Raw genomic sequence first — 19,954 nt, forward strand, 5'->3', positions numbered from 1 at the left:
GGAATTATGTAACGAGCACTGGTTTTGAATGTTTTTAATATGTAATGCACTTTCTGCTACATTTTATATGTGTGAAAAGTGCTACACAAATGAAGTTTGATTGCCTGATTGATTGAGTCTCTTGCATCTCTGATATCACAGATGTCAAGTGTATCAATAATTCATGTATTGATTTACCCCTGGGCTGCTGCAGTAGCGTGTCACCACATGGGGGGAAGTAATCCAATGTGTCCGCAGCGTTTTTCTGTCGCGTCTTGGCGTCCATAATTGACAGTTTAGTCTGCTCCTGCTTGGACATACTTATGCAAGCCGTATTTTCCGGACCATAGGGTGCACCGGATTATAAGGCGCACTGCAAATGAATGGTCTATGTTTGATCTTTTTTCATATATTAGGTGCACTGGATTATAGGATGCATTAAAGGAGTCATATTATTATTATTTTTTTGGTGGTAGCGGGGGGTGTATTTTGTAGCGTAGTTTTTTTCTGAACGAGAAATATCGCCAGGTTTTAATCTTGGGATATCTTGTCACACCTCAATCAACCACATTTTTAACAATCAATAAATCACTATTAAATACATATTCCATTTGTAAACATTTCTAGTGGTTTTCTCTTGCTTTCCTCCACCAGAGTGGAACCATTATACCAGACACTTTGAAGTAAGGCTTGCATCTGAAGTGTGAAGTGTGTCTCATTATGTGGCATTGTGGGAATTAAAAGGCAGGCTTGGACAAAACATGTTTAAGGAAACCTTGGATCCCCACATCCCTCTCCTCCCTCTTTCCCTCATGCTTTACATGGGTTCTCTACGGCCTTGTTTTATTGTGTGACAACCAGTTAACAAATACCTAGGGACAGACTTGTGCATTAAGTAAAATATAGAGACTGTTTAATCAAGGCGAATCTGTAACTACATATTTCATTTGTTTTCCAAAAGTATGTCTTAAAACAAACTTTAAACTATATATTTCAGTGCTTGCCCTGTATCCTACTTTTATGGTTGTGGTTTTCAAGAGAACAGTTATAGCAATTTGATGTTGGATTGTAAAAGACACCCGATGGGCTGTTAAATTCAAATAATATCTCTGTATTTATTGTTTTTCTATTTGTATTTATATCGGGTATTTTTCAAATTTGCTTTGGCAAAGCCTATTGATTATTTTCCAGACATATTGTGGTTCTGTGTGGATAGTTAGTCTTTAAAAAAAAACAGTTTCATTTATTCTGCAGATACAGCAAGTGAAAATATGCATGATCTCACTTCCATCCATCCATCCATCTTGTTACGGGGGCAGCAGCCTAAGCAGGGAAGCCAAAACTTCCCTCTCCCCAGCCACTTTGTCCAGCTCCTCCTGGGGGATCCCAAGGCCTTCCCAGGCCAGCCGGGAGACATAGTCTTCCCAACGTGTCCTGGGTCTTCCCCGTGGCCTCCTACCGGTCGGACGTGCCGGAAACACCTCCCTAGGGACGCATTTGGGTGGCATCCTGACCAGATGCCTAAACCACCTCATCTGGCTCCTCTCGATGTGGAGGAGCAGCGGCTTTACTTTGAGTTCCTCCCGGATGGCAGAGCTTCTCACCCTATCTCTAAGGGAGAGCCCCGCCACCCGGCGGAGGAAACTAATTTCCGCCGCTTGTACCCGTGATCTTGTCCTTTCGGTCATAACCCAAAGCTCATTATCATAGGTGAGGATGGGAACGTAGATCGACCGGTAAATTGAGAGTGTTGCCTTCCGACTCAGCTCCTTCTTCACCACAACGGATCGATACAGCATCAGCATTACTGAAGACGCCGCACCGATCCGCCTGTCGATCTCACGATCCACTCTTCCCTCACTCGTGAACAAGACTCCGAGGTACTTGAACTCCTCCACTTGGGGAAAGATCTCCTCCCCAACCCGGAGATGGCACTCCACTTTTTTCCGGGCGAGAACCATAGACTCTGACTTGGAGATGCTGATTCCCATCCCAGTCGCTTCACACTCGGCTGCGAACCACTTGTTTCAATAAAATATAATAAGTCATATATCATGTGAATGTGAGTGTGAATGTTGTCTGTCTATCTGTGTTGGCCCTGCGATGAGGTGGCAACTTGTCCAGGGTGTACCCCGCCTTCCGCCCGATTGTAGCTGAGATAGGCTCCAGCGCCCCCCGCGACCCCGAAGGGAATAAGCGGTAGAAAATGGATGGATGGATGTTAAAGATGACTTTGCGAACAATTAGATACAAAAATGGACTTACCATTGATGCTCCAATTAACGGCTGCATCCAAATAGCCGCAGTCATCCGGTGCGTGGTCTACAAAATCAAATAACTGCCGGGCGAAAAGTGGCAGTCCAAGGGCGTAGAGTCAGAGAACGCACAAGTTTGCAGTGATCACTTTGTTAAAGGTTTGTTTGATGTATTTTTAACGTTTCATATTTCCCATTTAAGTATTATCTTAATATTATTTGCATTTTATGTACAAACCCTGTTTCCATATGAGTTGGGAAATTGTGTTAGATGTAATATAAACTGAATACAATGATTTGCAAATCCCTTTCAACCCATATTCAGTTGAATATGCTACAAAGACAACATATTTGATGTTCAAAATCATAAACGTTTTTTTTTTTTTGCAAATAATAATTAACTTAGAATTTCATGGCTGCAACACGTGCCAAAGTAGTTGGGAAAGGGCATGTTCACCACTGTGTTAAATGGCCTTTCCTTTTAACAACACTCAGTAAACGTTTGGGAACTGAGGAGACACATTTTTTAAGCTTCTCAGGTGGAATCCTTTCCCATTCTTGCTTGATGTACAGCTTAAGTTGTTCAACAGTCCGGGGGTCTCCGTTGTGGTATTTTAGGCTTCATAATGCGCCACACATTTTCAATGGGAGACAGGTCTGGACTACAGGCAGGCCAGTCTAGTACCCGCACTCTTTTACTATGAAGCCACGTTGATGTAACACGTGGCTTGGCATTGTCTTGCTGAAATAAGCAGGGGCGTCCATGGTAACGTTGCTTGGATGGCAACATATGTTGTTCCAAAACCTGTATGTACCTTTCAGCATCAATGGTGCCTTCACAGATGTGTAAGTTACCCATGTCTTGGGCACTAATACACCCCCATACCATCACACATGGTGGCTTTTCAACTTTGCGCCTATAACAATCCGGATGGTTCTTTTCCTCTTTGGTCCGGAGGACACGACGTCCACAGTTTCCAAAAACAATTTGAAATGTGGACTCGTCAGACCACAGAACACTTTTCCACTTTGTATCAGTCCATCTTAGATGAGCTCAAGCCCAGCGAAGCCGATGGCGTTTCTGGGTGTTGTTGATAAACGGTTTTCGCCTTGCATAGGAGAGTTTTAACTTGCACTTACAGATGTAGCAACCAACTGTAGTTACTGACAGTGGGATTCTGAAGTGTTCCTGAGCCCATGTCGTGATATCCTTTACACACTGATGTCGCTTGTTGATGCGGTACAGCCTGAGGGATCGAAGGTCACGGGCTTAGCTGCTTACGTGCAGTGATTTCTCCAGATTCTCTGAACCCTTTGATGATATTACGGACCGTAGATGGTGAAATCCCTAAATTTCTTGCAATAGCTCGTTGAGAAAGTTTTTTTTTAAACTGTTCAACAATTTGCTCACGCATTTGTTGACAAAGTGGTGACCCTCACCCCATCCTTGTTTGTGAATGACTGAGCATTTCATGGAATCTACTTTTTTACCCAATCATGGCACCCACCTGTTCCCAATTTGGCCGTTCACCTGTGGGATGTTCCAAATAAGTGTTTGATGAGCATTCCTCAACTTTATCAGTATTTATTGCCACCTTTCCCAACTTCTTTGTCACGTGTTGCTGGCATCAAATTCTAAAGTTAATGATTATTTGCAAAAAAAAAAAATGTTTATCAGTTTGAACATCAAATATGTTGTCTTTGTAGCATATTCAACTGAATATGGGTTGAAAATGATTTGCAAATCATTGTATTCCGTTTATATTTACATCTAACACAATTTCCCAACTCATATGGAAACGGGGTTTGTAGTTTCAGATTTCTTAAAACACATTTTTGCTACGAGTGTTTCTTAAAGCACCAAGTCAGTCGTTACATGTCTGGAAACGCGACCGACGGATAATCCTTGAGATCACGTGACACATCCTTTTTTTATAGCGTGAATGGATCTTTGCCATTTCATAGTTTGATTTTTTGTTCCTATCTGCTGTTAGTGGGGATGATCTAGGCCCCCTTCCATACTCAGATAGTTTGCACTCTGTTTGCTGCACAGTAGACCTGTTGGTTTGGTGGCCCACCACTTTCTTTATTTCCGTTCAAAAGTCACTTCACTGAATACAACCTGTTGCATGTTTGATTTGGCTTTGTTGTTTCATGCTGGATGCCCTCCAATGGCTGGATGTTGTGGGTATTAATTTGAATAATTGTAATACAAATACAATAGAGGTGGGTCACTGGTGACTTGCAGTGGCCTCTGATTAATTTGGGCCTAGAAATTGAAGCTGAAAATGATTGTAATTACCACCGTTCATTAGCAAGGGAAACTTGTAATCTCCGGTGTTGAGAAGCCAACGTATGCACCACTGGTTTGCAGCTGTCCTGCTTGGTGTGCACCTCCATAATAAATCTATTCTCACGTAAAGGCTGTCATTGGTGTGCTGCTTTTAGTATAGACGTTTTAGTGTACACACAGTTGCCCATGCTCTGTCAATAACAAGCCTTTTGTTGTAACAACTGATGCTGTTGTCGACTTTGGAGGACAATCAGAATCATTATCCCCAAGGTCTCATCTGTTTGCTCGCCTATATTCACATTTAAACCAATCATTTTTGTCCTTTTCTTTCCCTGGTGTCTTTTTCATAGCTTTCCACTCAATTTTCCTTGTTTCATTTATTCAGCTAACCTCTTTTTTTTAATCTTTTCTTGTTGTGTTCCATTTAATCCGTTATCATATTTTTGCCCCTCTGTTCACCTCATCTATTTCCGTGTTATTTCCTCGGCCCATTTTGACTTTCACCTTACTTCTGTCTCATTATCGCTTTTGCCTTTACATTTAATACCTATCTTCTGTTGCCACCCCCCAATTTCACTCATTTCCCACTTTTTTTTTTTATTACATCTAAATCCACTTCTGACTCATGTCTTTTTTCATCTTGCCCATATCCAGAGAGGAGGCGATGGGCTACCAGAGAGTGTTGCAGGTGGATCTGGAGGTGAACGGGCTGATGGCGCCTGAAGGTGGCAGAGAGGTGACTTGGCAGGTGGAGTATCCGCTCACCCGCACCCAGACCAGTGAGGTGCAGACCCTTATCCGCCTAGCACCGCAGGACCTTGGCGGCATCGTGCCACTAGCAATGGTGAGTAATTGAACCTTGCGAGTGGTAAACTTGTTGTGTGCAAATATATGATTTTGGCTGCCTGTGTTGAATGCAGCATCATTTCGAAACCATAAACATCAGTGGTGCCCTAGGAACAAGATTTGGGGCAATTATATTGTACGGATATTAGTTTGGTATGGCTACATTTATTAACATTATTTTAATAATAAAGTTCCTGTCAAATTGTACATTTTTTAAATCACTTTTGAATTTGGATTAATCATGATCAATCTCAGGTCATTACTCACATGCATAATTTAATTTCACCTAAAAAAAGAGCCCAATATTTGGACACCCGTACCACCCTTCAGGTAACCATCCGCAGTTAAAGTAAACAAGCATGTGAGGTAAAAGTAAATTTTGTGATTAATCTGCGTTTATACCTGATTCATGCGGTAAATTAACCCGTTAGATTTGACAGTTCAAATACAATTATACACACTTAACTGTAGCCGGGGAGCGTTGTGCCGTAACTAATGCTTACTAGTTGCGACTGAATGAACAGTTCAGCCAAGTAGTGCACTTTGTCGCAACTCCTTCAAGATGCAATCATTTAACTGGTATTACAACAAAATCCATTAATCTTTAATGCCTGATTAATTTGTCAATCACCATGCCCATCCTTGGTAGTTAGAAAAAAATAAATCACAATTTCTCAACTGCAATGGCTTTTACAGCATATGCTGCAGGATATTTGATTGATGTGCATGAATTAATGTTCTCTCCTGTACTTTATGTAAAAGAATTGTACAATTAATATTATATTACCCTATTATTATTATTAATATTATAATTATCATTAATCTTTTTCCTCTTTACTTTTTCATCTATAGTTAAAAAAATAAAAGGACGTTCACCAATCGATTACAAAAAAGCTTTGATTTATATTCAGTTGCTTTGGTGAATCGTTTAATGAGTAAATAATTGATAAAATCCGCACAGCATGAAGTGCCCGTAAATTTAAATACACGGACATAGTTTCTGCATGGCCGCTGAGAGCGGTGGTGTGTGGGTGCCATGATCTCTGTAGCAGCGAATAGCAGAGAGGTTATTATTTTTTTAATCAATGCACACATGTTGAAAGTGCAATTTCAATGTTGATGATACGCCTTTACTAGAAAAAAAGAATTAATGCTATAACAAAACAGACAAAGTGTTATTTGAACTATTTTCCATGGGGCTATTAAGTGTGTTTTTTTCGGTTCTGGGATTAATGGAACAAACTAGTGTTGTCCCGATACCAATATTTTGGTACCGGTAACGGTACCAAAATGTATTTCGATACTTTTTGGTACTTTTCTAAATAAAGGGCACCACAAAAAATTGCATTATTGGCTTTATTTTAACAAAAAATCTTAGGGTACATTAAACATATGTTTCTTATTGCAATTGTGTCCTTAAATAAAATAGTGAACATACAAGACAGCTTGTCTTTTAGTAGTAAGTAAGCAAACAAAGGCTCATAATTTAGCTGCTGACATATGCAGTAACATATTGTGTCATTTTCCATTTTATTATTTTGTCAACATTATTAAGGACAAGTGGTAGACAATTAATTATTAATCTACTTGTTCATTTACTGTTAATATCTGCTTTCTTTTTCTTTTAACATGTTCTATCTACACTTCTGTTAAAATGTAATAATCACTTATTCTTCTATTGTGTGGATGCTTTACATTCGTTTTGGTAGTTACAGGATCATACATTGGTTATATTCAAAGTCCTCATGTGTCCAGGGACATATTTCCTGAGTTTATAAACATAATATAATTTTATTTTTAAAATGAAAGAAGATGTTGTGATGCCAAAAAATATTGATGTAATCATAGTAGTATCGACTAGATAAGCTCCTCTACTTAGTATCATTACAGTGGATGTTCGGTGTAGATCCACCAATGGCGTTTGTTTACATTTTGACATTGGTGAGCTATGGTGTGTAGTGAAGCATGTTGAGCTATTCCTCGTCCTGCAGGGATGATACTTGTAAGAAACTTACTTTATTTGTCACCATGGAGGGGAGGATTAGTGATTTAGAAGTAGCTACAATACTGCAGACTGCGAATGGACTTTAGCCGCTGGCTACCTAGTCATGTCTTAAAGCACCTTTTCCTGAGATGTATATCTTCACCTTTATCTTTAGTTTTTAAGCCAAAATGCGTCCGTTCTCTCTTTTTTGTCTACACACTGTGTCTGCTTGTAAGTACTCTGTGATTGTGCGCTACTGAACATGCTCCTCTGCTCGTAAAACCAGCAATGACACGACGTGACGACGACGGTGGGGTAGGGAACCGGTACCTTTTAGAGGCGGTATAGTATCGAATATGATTCATTAGTATTGCGGTACTATACTAATACCGGTATACCGTACAACCCTAGAACAAACTAATTGATAGAATACCTGATTACTTAAATAATCAATAGCTGCAGCCCTATTTTAAACTCTTTTTAATGGGAATTTACAGTACTCCAAAGGTCACAATGTAACAATGCAATATCATTATAATACTTCCCAGTGTAACACTTTTTTACAATTTTTTCCCTTCCTAACAACCTACCCCACCTACAAATGGACACAAACAAGGATTCATTCAGTCAGAAATGTATACAAGACACACAGGGGTGCAAATATTTTAAGATTATCCTGACAGATTATCATATGCTTGATGCGAAGTAATTAAATAATAGATTAGGTTTCCATATAGTGAGTAATGTCACACAAGAGCAAGATCTTGCAATATTGCAGGGTGTTGCATTGCTGTTTGTGATGAGTGATTGAATATCAAGTCAGGAAAAAGTTTGATGGAACTTGGTGTCCACTTGTGACATCAATCATCACCTTTGCCGAAGGACTTGCGAGTAGACATCGAGTCTCACAGACACTCTGCAGGACCTCTCTCACTTTTGGAAGGCCAGACACCTTGTTCAATAAAACTCTCATCACTTGCTGACTGCTTCTGGCTTCATTTTGGCACACACCTGATTGCCAAAGTGAGGACTCAAGTTTTTAAAGGTTGCTGTTACAATCAAGGCAGCTGCTATAAATATATTCTACAATGCAATCATTTTATCAACACTTCTGCCTTTACAAATATGATAATTCTTAGTGGTGGGCTGACATTGTCAGAGAGCTATTATTTTTTCATGATGTTTATTATTATGGTGGTAGTTTACTGTATTGTCGGGACTACACTGCATCATACTGAGAGCTTGTTCTCATACGCTGCTTTTTTCATTTGTCAAATAATGCAACAAATGCAGTTTTAGTCAAGTATTAAAACATTCTGTTTAAACTTGTTTTTGGCTTCAAAGGTTAGAACTTTAAAATTATATATATTTTAAAGGATTATATGTAACCTGTGTTTTTTTCCTCTGTGTGTGTGGATTGTATGGAACACGACCGACACCATGGGTTGCTGCTCAGATGCACTTTACTGATAATACACAGAATACAATTGTCGTCAATAACTTTTTGCCATCGTCGAGCCCCTCTCCCGTTATCGTAGACAAGAGGGAAGTCACGTACAAGAGTGAAATAAACATACCTGATAATACACAGAATACAATTGTCGTCAATAACTTTTTTGCCATCGTCGAGCCGGCCTACACAAATATAATAATGAACAAGAAAGTGAACTTAAGTTCTCAACAAGACAATACATTTTCTGTCGTCCCATGGACGCCTACCTCTCCCGTTATCGTAGACAAAAGGGAAGTCGGAAGGCGTGTCCAACGAATATAAAAAGTAGTAATTGCAGTAGGAGGGACAAAGAGACAATGGTTCCACATTGACAAAACATCGAACAATATTCAGGTATTTACATGTAACTTACACATTTTGTGTAATTATAACAATAATAAAACATTATGAAATACATTTACAAGACATAATCGACCCTGTTACATATACATATTACTTTCAAAATGTTTTGTTTTTTCGGATTTTCCTGTTAAGGGTCACCCCCGGGAGTCCATTGTGTTGATTTGACTACTTTTAGGGCCACATGCCCTTCCTGATGTGACCCTCTCATTTGTCTGGGCTTGGACTGACATTGCACAAACATGGCTCATTGTTGAGGTCCTGGCCAGTAATCAAACCCAGCACAAAACACAGCACCATCACAGCACCAGAGCCAAAAGGAATATTGTATATTCCAGAATTATAAATGATTCTTTATCTCAGACATGTTATTTTTCCGTCTATAGTCGGAAATCCGTCTTTTTGATCTCTGTAAAAATAAAAATATATATTTTCCGTTTTTCTTTGTTTTTTCCGACCTAAAATGTGTGTTAATCTCAATCTGTCTCTTTGCCATACCTGCCATAATCTAAGTTTTTTCTGTAATGAGTACGGTTTTTGATAATCCATTCCGGTTTACGGCTGCAGTTGTAAAAACTACGGTTTTCCATTAAAAATTACTAACTTAAAAATCAAAGCTACGTAGCGAAGCAACTCCACGGGCAGGGGAAAAAATATACAGGAAAAATCAATGATGATTTTACGTACGAGGAAATCCATGATTGGTTGGTTGGTTTACTATGATGAGTCATAATTGGTTAAGATTAGGGTAAAACATTACGGACAGGCCAATCAGAGGCAAGATAGGGCGGGTCATCGAACCAGGAAGGGAAATCCCAACAAACATCATCCCAAATGACGACGAGAGAGAAAGAGAAGAAGGAATTTTCAAGCGGGATATTTATAAATTTAAAAAAAACTAGTGAAAGATGGCAGTGGTACTCTCTTCCTTAGAATTTTCTTTTTGCTATGTAGACGATGTCCAGGAAACCCACGATGTGTCTACTTGGCCACATTTGGACAAATGTATGCGTCTGGATAAAACAATGCCCAAAACATTAATTTCAGTTGTTTACCATGTAAGAACACACATGATTGTGGCAGACATGTGATGACCATTGCTACAGTATAGCCTGTCTAAATGCTAAATATAATTTTCATTGGTTAATTAATTTAAATTTTTCATTGATTTTTTTTTAATAAGACAGTAGCTGACATTTTGTTCATTATTTCTACTATTTATATTTTGACATGGAATAGTTTAATCATTTTGAAACATAAACAACATGACTGCAATATATTTGTTATGTCATGCTATAAATCACAAATGGCTATTCACATAAAGGAAGTTGGCTAAAAGAATAAACATTGGGCCCCATTCAGCAATAAGTTCCTAACTTTTCCTCTTATCTTTCTTAAGTGATTTCCTAAGAGGAGTCCATTCAAATTCATGACGTGTTCTTAAACGGTCAAATTGTTCCCAGCTGCTGTTCTTAAGTTTCTGAATGCCAAATGGTCAGCGCGTGCATGTCTATCATAATTTGCATATAAACACGCCCTTATTTCCCCAATATGCATATGTTAACACCCTTAATTCCATAATTTGCATAGGTAAACGCCCTTAATTCCCCATATAAGGGCACAATTCCGGCGGAAAAGCCGAACATCAAACACACGGAGAAAACACAAACAGATTACAGAAGAGAAATTCGTATTATCCCGCGGGGGAAATACATAATGTCAAAACGTAAGTTTAAGAAAGGGTGGACTGCTGAGGTAGCCTAAAGCGTTCAAATAAATATTTGTCACTTTGGGCAAATAGGTCTACATGGTCGTGAAATATGCGCTCTCTCCCCAGGGCACGATCTGTGGCATCTTTATATCTCTCTATATATATCTATATCTATGTATCTATCTATGTGCCAATCTTTATCTATCTATCTATGATATTAATGTAACATTAGACAATAGAAGTAAGGGAACTTGTCACACTTAAAAACAAATAGGCCACTCTAAGAGTGCTCTGGAGCACTTGTAGATTTTGTTCTTACCTACGAACAAATCCCAGCTAAGAAAACATTGGTGAATACAAAAATCTCCTTAAAAACTTTGTGAGTGGGCCTAAGAACAAAATGTGTTCTTAAACAAAAAGTAAAAAGCAAGCTGCTCAGAAATTTGCCAGGAAGGCTCATGTCAGAGCCATGAAAGCAAAAATGCCAAAGTAATGTGTGAATGAACCAAAGTAATGTGTAAATAATGTAAATAACTAGATGAACCTTCTGTGGCTGTAAAGTGAACATCATTGCATCAGCAATTAAAACATATACCGTAAATTTCTCTGCTTGGCTTATGCAACTTCCGGTCAATAAAGTTTGATTCAAAGTACACTCTTCTCAAAGACATTTTAACTGCCCTGACCACATGATGGCGACAAATACACATGTCCATCCATCCATCCATTTTCTACCGTGTTGCGGGGGGGGTGCTGGAGCCTATCTCAGCTACAATCGGGCAGAAGGCGGTGTACACCCTGGACAAGTCGCCACCTCATCGCAGGGCCAACACAGATAGACAGACAACATTCACACTCACATTCACACACTAGGGCCAATTTAGTGTTGCCAATTACCCTATCCCCTGGTGCATGTCTTTGGAGGTGGGAGGAAGCCGGAGTACTCGGAGGGAACCCACGCAGTCACGGGGAGAACATGCAAACTCCACACAGAAAGATCCCGTGCGCAGGATCGAACCCAGGACATTCGTATAGTGAGGCAGATGCACTAACCCCTGTTCCACCATGCTGCCCCAAATACACATGTAACAATGTTAATTAAATGACAAGCATGACACATTTTAACAACAAGAGTTTACAACTTTTAGTTGTAACAGAACAGCTACTGTCAACAACTTGTGATGTGATTGGCTATCGCAACTGTCTCTCAACTCTGTGTTCTTAAATTCATCTGCTAACGGTCCCGATGAGTGTCCAATCACAGGACGCGTAAATGTCACGTCCAACGTGAGGCCAGCTAGAAGGCCTTACTGACAACAACTTGTGATCTGATTGGCTATCACAACTGTCTATCACCTGTATGTCCCCGTTCACTTACAGTGCACAGACGCCTGCATTGTTGATCTTGAAGGCGTCTGGCAGATTTGGTACAGCATGGCAACATAAGCTAGCTGAATTCTGATTGGATACAAACTAAAACTAAAAACAACAGCCCTGGGAAGAGCATAATATGACATGAAGAGAATATGAATAATTTTAGATATTTAGGGAAAGTATATTAAAAAAATATTTTCTCTTTAATTAAGATCATGATTTCTGGTTATGTTAGTCCAGCAGTGAAGGCCTTGCTGGCCCTGGCGGCACACCACTGGTCAAATTTGTTGCCCATTGTTGACGATCGGTTGAATAAATGGCCTTTTTTTTAAAAAGAGAAATTAGCAGATGATGATGATATGTAGTAGTGGAGTAATGTATATTGACTGGTCACTAAATGTCAGTCATCGATGTGCAGTAGAACTAACACGTGAATAATACAAAGTTAACTTAAAGAGAACTATCATTCACAATCCTTATGTAAGATTAAGGGCTGTATAAATACACTTTGATTGATTGATTGATTGACAAGAACAATATTTTTTTTTTTTATATAAATTCCAAATAGTAAATAAATGCGATCAAAAGTCTGCTTACAATGGAGCCGATGGGAGTCGCTCTATTATGCCTATAAAGTCCTTAAAAAAAACATTCCAACACCTCCATTAAGGTTGTATACATGCTGAAAGTATATATGTAATGTAGTAACAGGAACATTAATAATAACATGTAATATTTACGTATTTCGCTTATTTTAAGCATATGTGGCGCATTCATTTAAAAAACGCATCACATTTGCTTTTTTTTTTTTCAACACATTATTAAATACTGCTCACTGCAGACTTCATGAGAGCCAACAAATAAAAACGGAATAGAGGACCTCCCATTGACTCCATTGTAAGCTGACTCTTATTTATGTTTATTTATGAGTTAGAATGCATTAAAAAAACAAAAACATCTGTTTTCATTTCTTTCATAATGATTGTGCAGTTACTCTTTAAAGGTACTTGGAAATGGAATAGTCTTTCATTAAAGTGAACAAAACAGATCTTATTGGCAATTTTTTTCACCTCAAAAAAGGCTAAACGAGAGTTTGAGAGGACCTCGGCTCTGGTGTGCAACACCGAGAAGACATCAAACTTGACTAAATAGAGGAATACGCACATGGCATGGCAAGCTTGTTGTCTGACAGTATGCTGCAGAAATTATGGCGTCCCTCATTTAGAAACATCCTCCCAAAACTATCAGTAAAGCATTATTTTATATAATAAAAGATGTGGAGGCCAACACACGTCAGCTGATTTTAGAGATGTGACGTCACACCAGGAAGCAGCGACCGCCCTTAGGAAGTCTCAGGTGACAGTAAAAACTAAGATTTATCTCTTACTCCCTAAAAACTATCAAGTGTACATGATGAAAGCAAGTATTAACTCGCCGTTGTCCCATGGAAGGGCGAGGGCGGTTTAATATGAGAGATTCGACTTTGAGGTTGATAGTCGTATCAGACTTCTCTGAATCGAATCTTTAACGATTTAAGGACAGCCTGACTCCACAGTCTCCACTTTGTTGCAGTAGCGGTGTGGCTGAGATGGTAAACCCTCCAGCAACTTGAAGGTTTCTGGTTTGAATCTAACATTCGCCAGTCACGCCCATTGTGTCTTTGGGCAAAGTACTTCACGCCCACCTTGCTTTCAGTGCTGCCCTGTATGAATGTCAATGACTTTTCGGTTGTAGTCGGAAAGGCCATAGGTACAAATTGGCAGACACATTTCCATCAGTCTACCCCAGGGCAGCTGTGGCAACAAATTAAATTTACCAGCATCAATGTGTGAATGAAGACTGAATTAATTATGGGTTCTCAGTTCTCATTGTAAAGCGCTTCAAGTGTCTAGAAAAGCGCTATCTAAATCTAATCCATTAGTCTGTTTTCTTACTGCCGTCAATCTTGCCTTGGATAAAATGCAAGTAAATACGAGTAAATACAAGAGACCTTGTTGTTTGTTAGTGTCTCGTGTCTCAATATGACGGATGCATTGAGTGACACCATACTATTTTGAAGTCCAATGCCAATATACATCAGTAGAAACGCTGCATTTAAATGTACTTGCATTATGGCCATGTAGGGCAGTGACCAACCAGATCCAGAAGATGGACTATGATCTGACCTTGGCCAAAGTCTGCAATTTGTATTCCTTTTTCCTACCCAATGACAGATTGCTGTTTCAGATCTCGGGATCTCAACCAGACAACCGAGAGGGAGATTCAGCACCGATGAGGTAGATGGCGGGAAAGAAAGCAAACGCTTTTCATTAACAATCTTAAAAGGCGGAACATGCAGAGAACATGCCAAGTGAGAGTGAGCACATTTTATGGCGTCCTTCCATAAATGTTTGATATCTCTTTCGCTGTGCAGTGCCGCTCTCGTATCTCATTTGAAAAGATGTCCAGTGGGGGCCCACATAGCTCTTTACTCTACGTCCCAAATGCTATCATTAGGATTTTATTCTTTGCCTCTGAAACTCAGTGCTTTTCAAACTCAATTGCTTTCTGCTAGCTCTTCCATAATATAATCAGTACCATTAGAAGGAAGCATTTTTTTCCTGGTCCTGATTGAGAGCCTATATCTAGAATAATGATTAGGGTTTGACCAAATGCTTCCTGCACAAAATTGATGCCATAACCATGATTGACTGAAACAATGATGACAGCGTAATTAACAGACGACTCTTTCTTGTGCAAGCTTGAGAACCAGATAAGTCTAATGGGAAATGCTTTATAAATCTGTAATTTACGCATTAGACAGTGATATTGTGGTGGTCTACCATCAGTCGCACTATCACACCGTTACAACCTCTGTTGGGAAAAGACATGTCAAAGCATTAAATAGCTAAGCAGTGAGAATATCCGCTTGCATGTTAAGTGCCCTCAAGTCAGCATTCAGCGACCTGCGTGTGACTGCAGTGCAACTTACGGCTTAATTAAATCCTTTCATGCTTACACGGGGCTTTTAGTTTACCTCTCTGTCTTTTGCCTTTTCCCTTTTCGGAAAACCTTAATTCTCACTTTTCACGGGCGGAGGCAGCGTCATGCACACTAAGCTTGTTTCCCGTCTCTGCTCTTGATAATCTTGCACGTCTAAGAGGGAGAGACGAAGACAAAGAGAGCAAACAAGGACAGTTTTGAGCGTCATCTTTCTCTCGCGGTTCACTTTAGAGCCTGGCGGGTATAAGAGTTAAATTATTAGCTTAGCTTCATTAGATTGTTTAAATCAGTTGGCGAAGCTTGTGAGCGCCAGAATTCAAACGTCAGCTACATTGAGGGCTTTAGTTCCTGCTCACGCTGAGTAAATTAGCATTTATTTATTTGTTTTTTGAAATAGTTTACAAGCACTTGAACCTTTTGATGTTACACTGTCCTCTATTAAAATCTGATGTTTACAGTTGACTAGTGTTGTAACGATACCAATATTTTGGTACCGGTACTAAAATAATTTCGGTACTTTTCGGTACTTTTCAGTACTATTCCAAATAAAAGGGACCACAAAAAAGTTGCGTTATTGGCTTTATTTTAACCAAAAATGTTGGGTACATTAAACATATGTTTCTTATTGCAGTTAAGTCCTTAAATAAAATAGTGAACATACAAGACACACCCGACTCATCGTGTAAATAAAAACGTTTCCTTATCGGCGTATTACGGATACGGCAACAGCAGAAGTCACACTGATTTGCAGGTGTGTAATTTGTTGTGAGTTTATGCACTGTGTTGGTTTTGTTCTTTGAACAAGGTGATGTTCATGCACGGTTCATTTTGTGCACCAGTAATAAAACATGGTAACACTTTAGTATGGGGAACATATTCACCATTAATTAGTTGCTTATTAACATGCAAATTATTAACATATTGACTCTTAACTAGTCATTATTAAGTACTTATTAATGCCTTATTCGGCATGGCCTTATTATAACCCTAACCCTTTAACCCTGACCCTAACCCTCTAACTCTAACCCTAACCAAATAACTCTAAATTAAGTCTTTGTTACTTAGAACAGTGGTCCCCAACCACCGGGCCACGGCCCGGTACCGGTCCGTGGACCGATTGGTACCGGGCCGCACAAGAAATTCAAAATTAAAAAAAAAATATATATATATACCGTATTTTCCGCACCATAAGCCGCCCCGTGTTGTAAGCCGCACCTTCAATGAATGGCATATTTCAAAACTTTGTTTACCTATTAGCCGCACCTACGCTACGCTAAAGGGAATGTCAAAAAAACAGTCAGATAGGTCAGTCAAACTTTAATAATATATCACAAACCAGCGTTCTAACAACTCTGTTCACTCCCAAAATGTAATGTGCAAATGTGCAATCACAAAAATAGTAACACTCAAAATAGTGCAGAGCAATAGCAACATCAATAACCCAACGTTGCTCGAACATTAGTGTCACACAACACACAAAATAAAAATTTAAAGCTCACTTTCTGAAGTTATTACTCATCCACAAATCCCTCGAATTCTTCTTCTTCGGTGTGCTTCACTTGTTTTTTGACACCATCTATGATGTGGACGCATGCAGTCATAGATCAACAGGGACGGAGCTGCGTGAAAAAAGTCACCGGGTCTCTTCGCTCATTTTTTCTTCATCCATCCATCCCTTCGAGTTAGCTTTTATAATGACGCCGGCTGGAAAGTTCTATTTTGGCAAGGTCTTCCTTTTAAATATCACCGTGGGTGGAAGTTTCTGGCCGTTAGCACGGCAAGCTAGAACCACAGTAGGACGACTTCTCATTCCCTGTGGTGCGAATATTCACCGTACGTGTTCCCGTTGTATCCACAGTGCGGTTCACATGAAGATCAAAAGTCAGTGGAACCTTGTACGCGTGTCTCTCAGTAGGAGACATTTTGTGGTCTTTACAGAAACACACAAATGAAATGAAACGTAATATCCGCGCGCTTCTTCTTCTACGGGGGCGGGTGCTCACCTTGGCGGTTGCTTACAGTAGAAGAAGAAGTGCTTCCTCTTCTATGGGGGCAGTTGCTTACCGTAGAAGAAGAAGCGCTTCCTCTTTTACGGGGAAAAAAGATGGCGGCTGTTTACCGTAGTTGCGAGACCTAAACTTTATGAAAATAAATATTAATATTAATCCATATATAAGGCGCACCGGGTTATTAGCCGCACTGTCAGCTTTTGAGAAAAATTGTGGGTTTTAGGTGCGGCTTATGGTGCGGAAAATACGGTATATATATTTTTTTAATGAAATCAACATAAAAAACACAATATATACATTATATATCAATATAGATCAATACAGTCTGCAGGGATACAGTCTGTAAGCACACATTATTGTATTTCTTTATGACAAAAAAAATAAATAATAATAATAATAATAATGTTTTCATATGTTTGGTGGCTTTCATAAAATAAAAAAAAAGTCAAATGTCATAATGAGCTTAAATTCAAATTAAATTAATGCACCGCGTACATTTAAAATGGTCAAAATATTTAAATATTAAATGTTGTTATAAATGTGCTCGTTACTACTGTCATGATGTGGACTATGGCGGGTTTGTTTTTCCGAGATGCAATAAAAGTTGGAGCGGACATGGCGTGAAGTTGAAGACATATTTAATTTTAACACTCAAAAGGAACAATAAACAAAAGGCGCTCACAACGGAGGTAGAAAACTTGGCTATGAAAAACAAAACTACCACTTTGGCGTAAACTATGGACAGAAAACAAAACTTGCTAACTATGGCCTTAATAAACAATAACTTACTTGCGGACGAAAGGAGCAGCATGAACGATGGACATGAAACAGAGTGTCAGGAGTGTGATGTCGCCAGGCTGACTGCCTGGCAACTACAGGGTTAAATAGTGAAGACATGATTAAAGACAGGTGCGTGAGTCGTGAGGACAGGTGAAAACTAATGGGTTGCTATGGTGACAAACAAGAGTGCACAATGAGTCCAAACGTGGAACAGGTGAAACTAATGGGTAACCATGGAAACAAGACAAGGGAATGAAAAGCAGGAACTAAAAAGAGTCCAAAACCAAGTAGAACATAACTTAGACAAAACATGATCACACAGATATGACAACTACATTACATGTATACTTACATCATGCAAATAAAACCTTAATGGAGGTGTTTGGATGTTTTTTTAGGGGCTCTAAAGGCAGAATTTACCGGCTCCCTTAGGATCCATTGTAAGCAGACTTTTGATCAAATGTATTTAATATTTAGAGTGCATTAAAAAAATCCATCCGTCTTCCTGTCTTTCATAATGATTGTGAGCGACAGGCAAAATTCCCAAAAAAGTGCAGTTCCCTTTTAACATAAAACCTAAATGGTTACTGAAATCTTAAAGTACTTAATGGTACCTAATGGTTATTTAAAATCCGCGATGCACTGTAATTGGCCAGGCGACCCTGTTTTTTAATCTAATAACCTCTTTCATAATGGCATGCAACCACAATTGGCAATTGAATCATAATTATATTTTCTTTCAATCAGTGTTTTTTTGTGATTTTAGAGCAGACTCTGTCATGACCTGTTACTCAGTTCATACCTTGTTTTGGTTTTGCGTTGTATTTTCGTATGTTTGATATTTTAGTTCCTTTCAAGCGCTCTTATTTGATTTTTGATTATTTTGATTAGTAAGAGTTTCATCAATATGCTTCTTGTGGCTGGATAATTACTTGTATTTGTGCTTGATGGAGTGTAACTGTAAGCGATCTCTATGCTTCCTGTTCATTTCCTTATTGCACTAGTTTTGGTTTTTGTATGCAGTGTATCACAAGTTTTATTTTTGTGTCACCACAACCATGCAACAGCGTCCTAACAGATGCAAAAGTGTACCACAGCAATAGATCACACTGAGAATTGTTCTTTATGCATTTTAGATTTTCTTTTCAAGTAAACTCATAGCAAAAAATAAACAAGAAGTAAAAAGTAAGGTAATACACTTTACAATGGCCAAATATTTAATTTGGCTATACAGGGAACTTAATTGTAACTTAACATTGGCTACTGATGTATATATGGTATATATTCTTTGGGGGGAAATACATATAACAAATAAATAAAACAAAATGTTCAATATTGTCTTTGAATTAACTGCCAGGTAATTCCTGTATTTATCATTAATTTTAAGGTATTTAGCCTGTTCTAAATTAAAAAAAAATAGCAGGTAAGGAATATGAGTATTTTCAAATTTTCATCTATTGAGTCAAGCTGCCTCTGAGCAATGACTCCTACCGCTACCATCATTTACTTCAATATAGCGTCTTTGAAAGCTTGGAAGTATTTTTTGTGTTGAGAGACAAGAACCTACACATGTGCATGCACATCCAATTTTTCTGTCAAGGTCACAGATCCATCCTCTGTATAATGTACATCTGTCAGGATTTAATTTGAAGTTTATCCTGTCCATTTTTTAATTTGTAGTTTGTTTACTTTTTTTGCTGGCTGGCTTTCCTCAGCGAATTTCTTTCCTGTCTTGTTACAGTGATTTATTAAACAATGAGAGTATTGCACTGTGCAGCTCTCTGATTGTGGTCAGGTTTTATGAGGAGCAACTTATTCACCTTGGCTGACCTCCGCAGTTCCTTCTCTTATGTTGAATAATAATAAATAACAATGTGGTAAAAAAAAAC

At 38.8% G+C, this 19,954-nt stretch overlaps 1 protein-coding gene across 1 annotated transcript in view; it reads left to right on the top strand.

The window, feature by feature from the left end:
• Positions 1 to 19,954, top strand: part of LOC133639004 (transmembrane protein 132C-like) — a 529,052-nt gene that overhangs the window by 481,728 nt on the left and 27,370 nt on the right. The window contains exon 5 of the mRNA XM_062032060.1: positions 5,182 to 5,371. Coding sequence (XP_061888044.1) covers positions 5,182 to 5,371 — 190 coding nt within the window. The remainder of the gene's footprint in view (positions 1 to 5,181; positions 5,372 to 19,954) is intronic.

This window comes from Entelurus aequoreus, linkage group LG21 (assembly GCF_033978785.1).
Source record: "Entelurus aequoreus isolate RoL-2023_Sb linkage group LG21, RoL_Eaeq_v1.1, whole genome shotgun sequence".
Classification (NCBI taxonomy): domain Eukaryota; kingdom Metazoa; phylum Chordata; class Actinopteri; order Syngnathiformes; family Syngnathidae; genus Entelurus; species Entelurus aequoreus.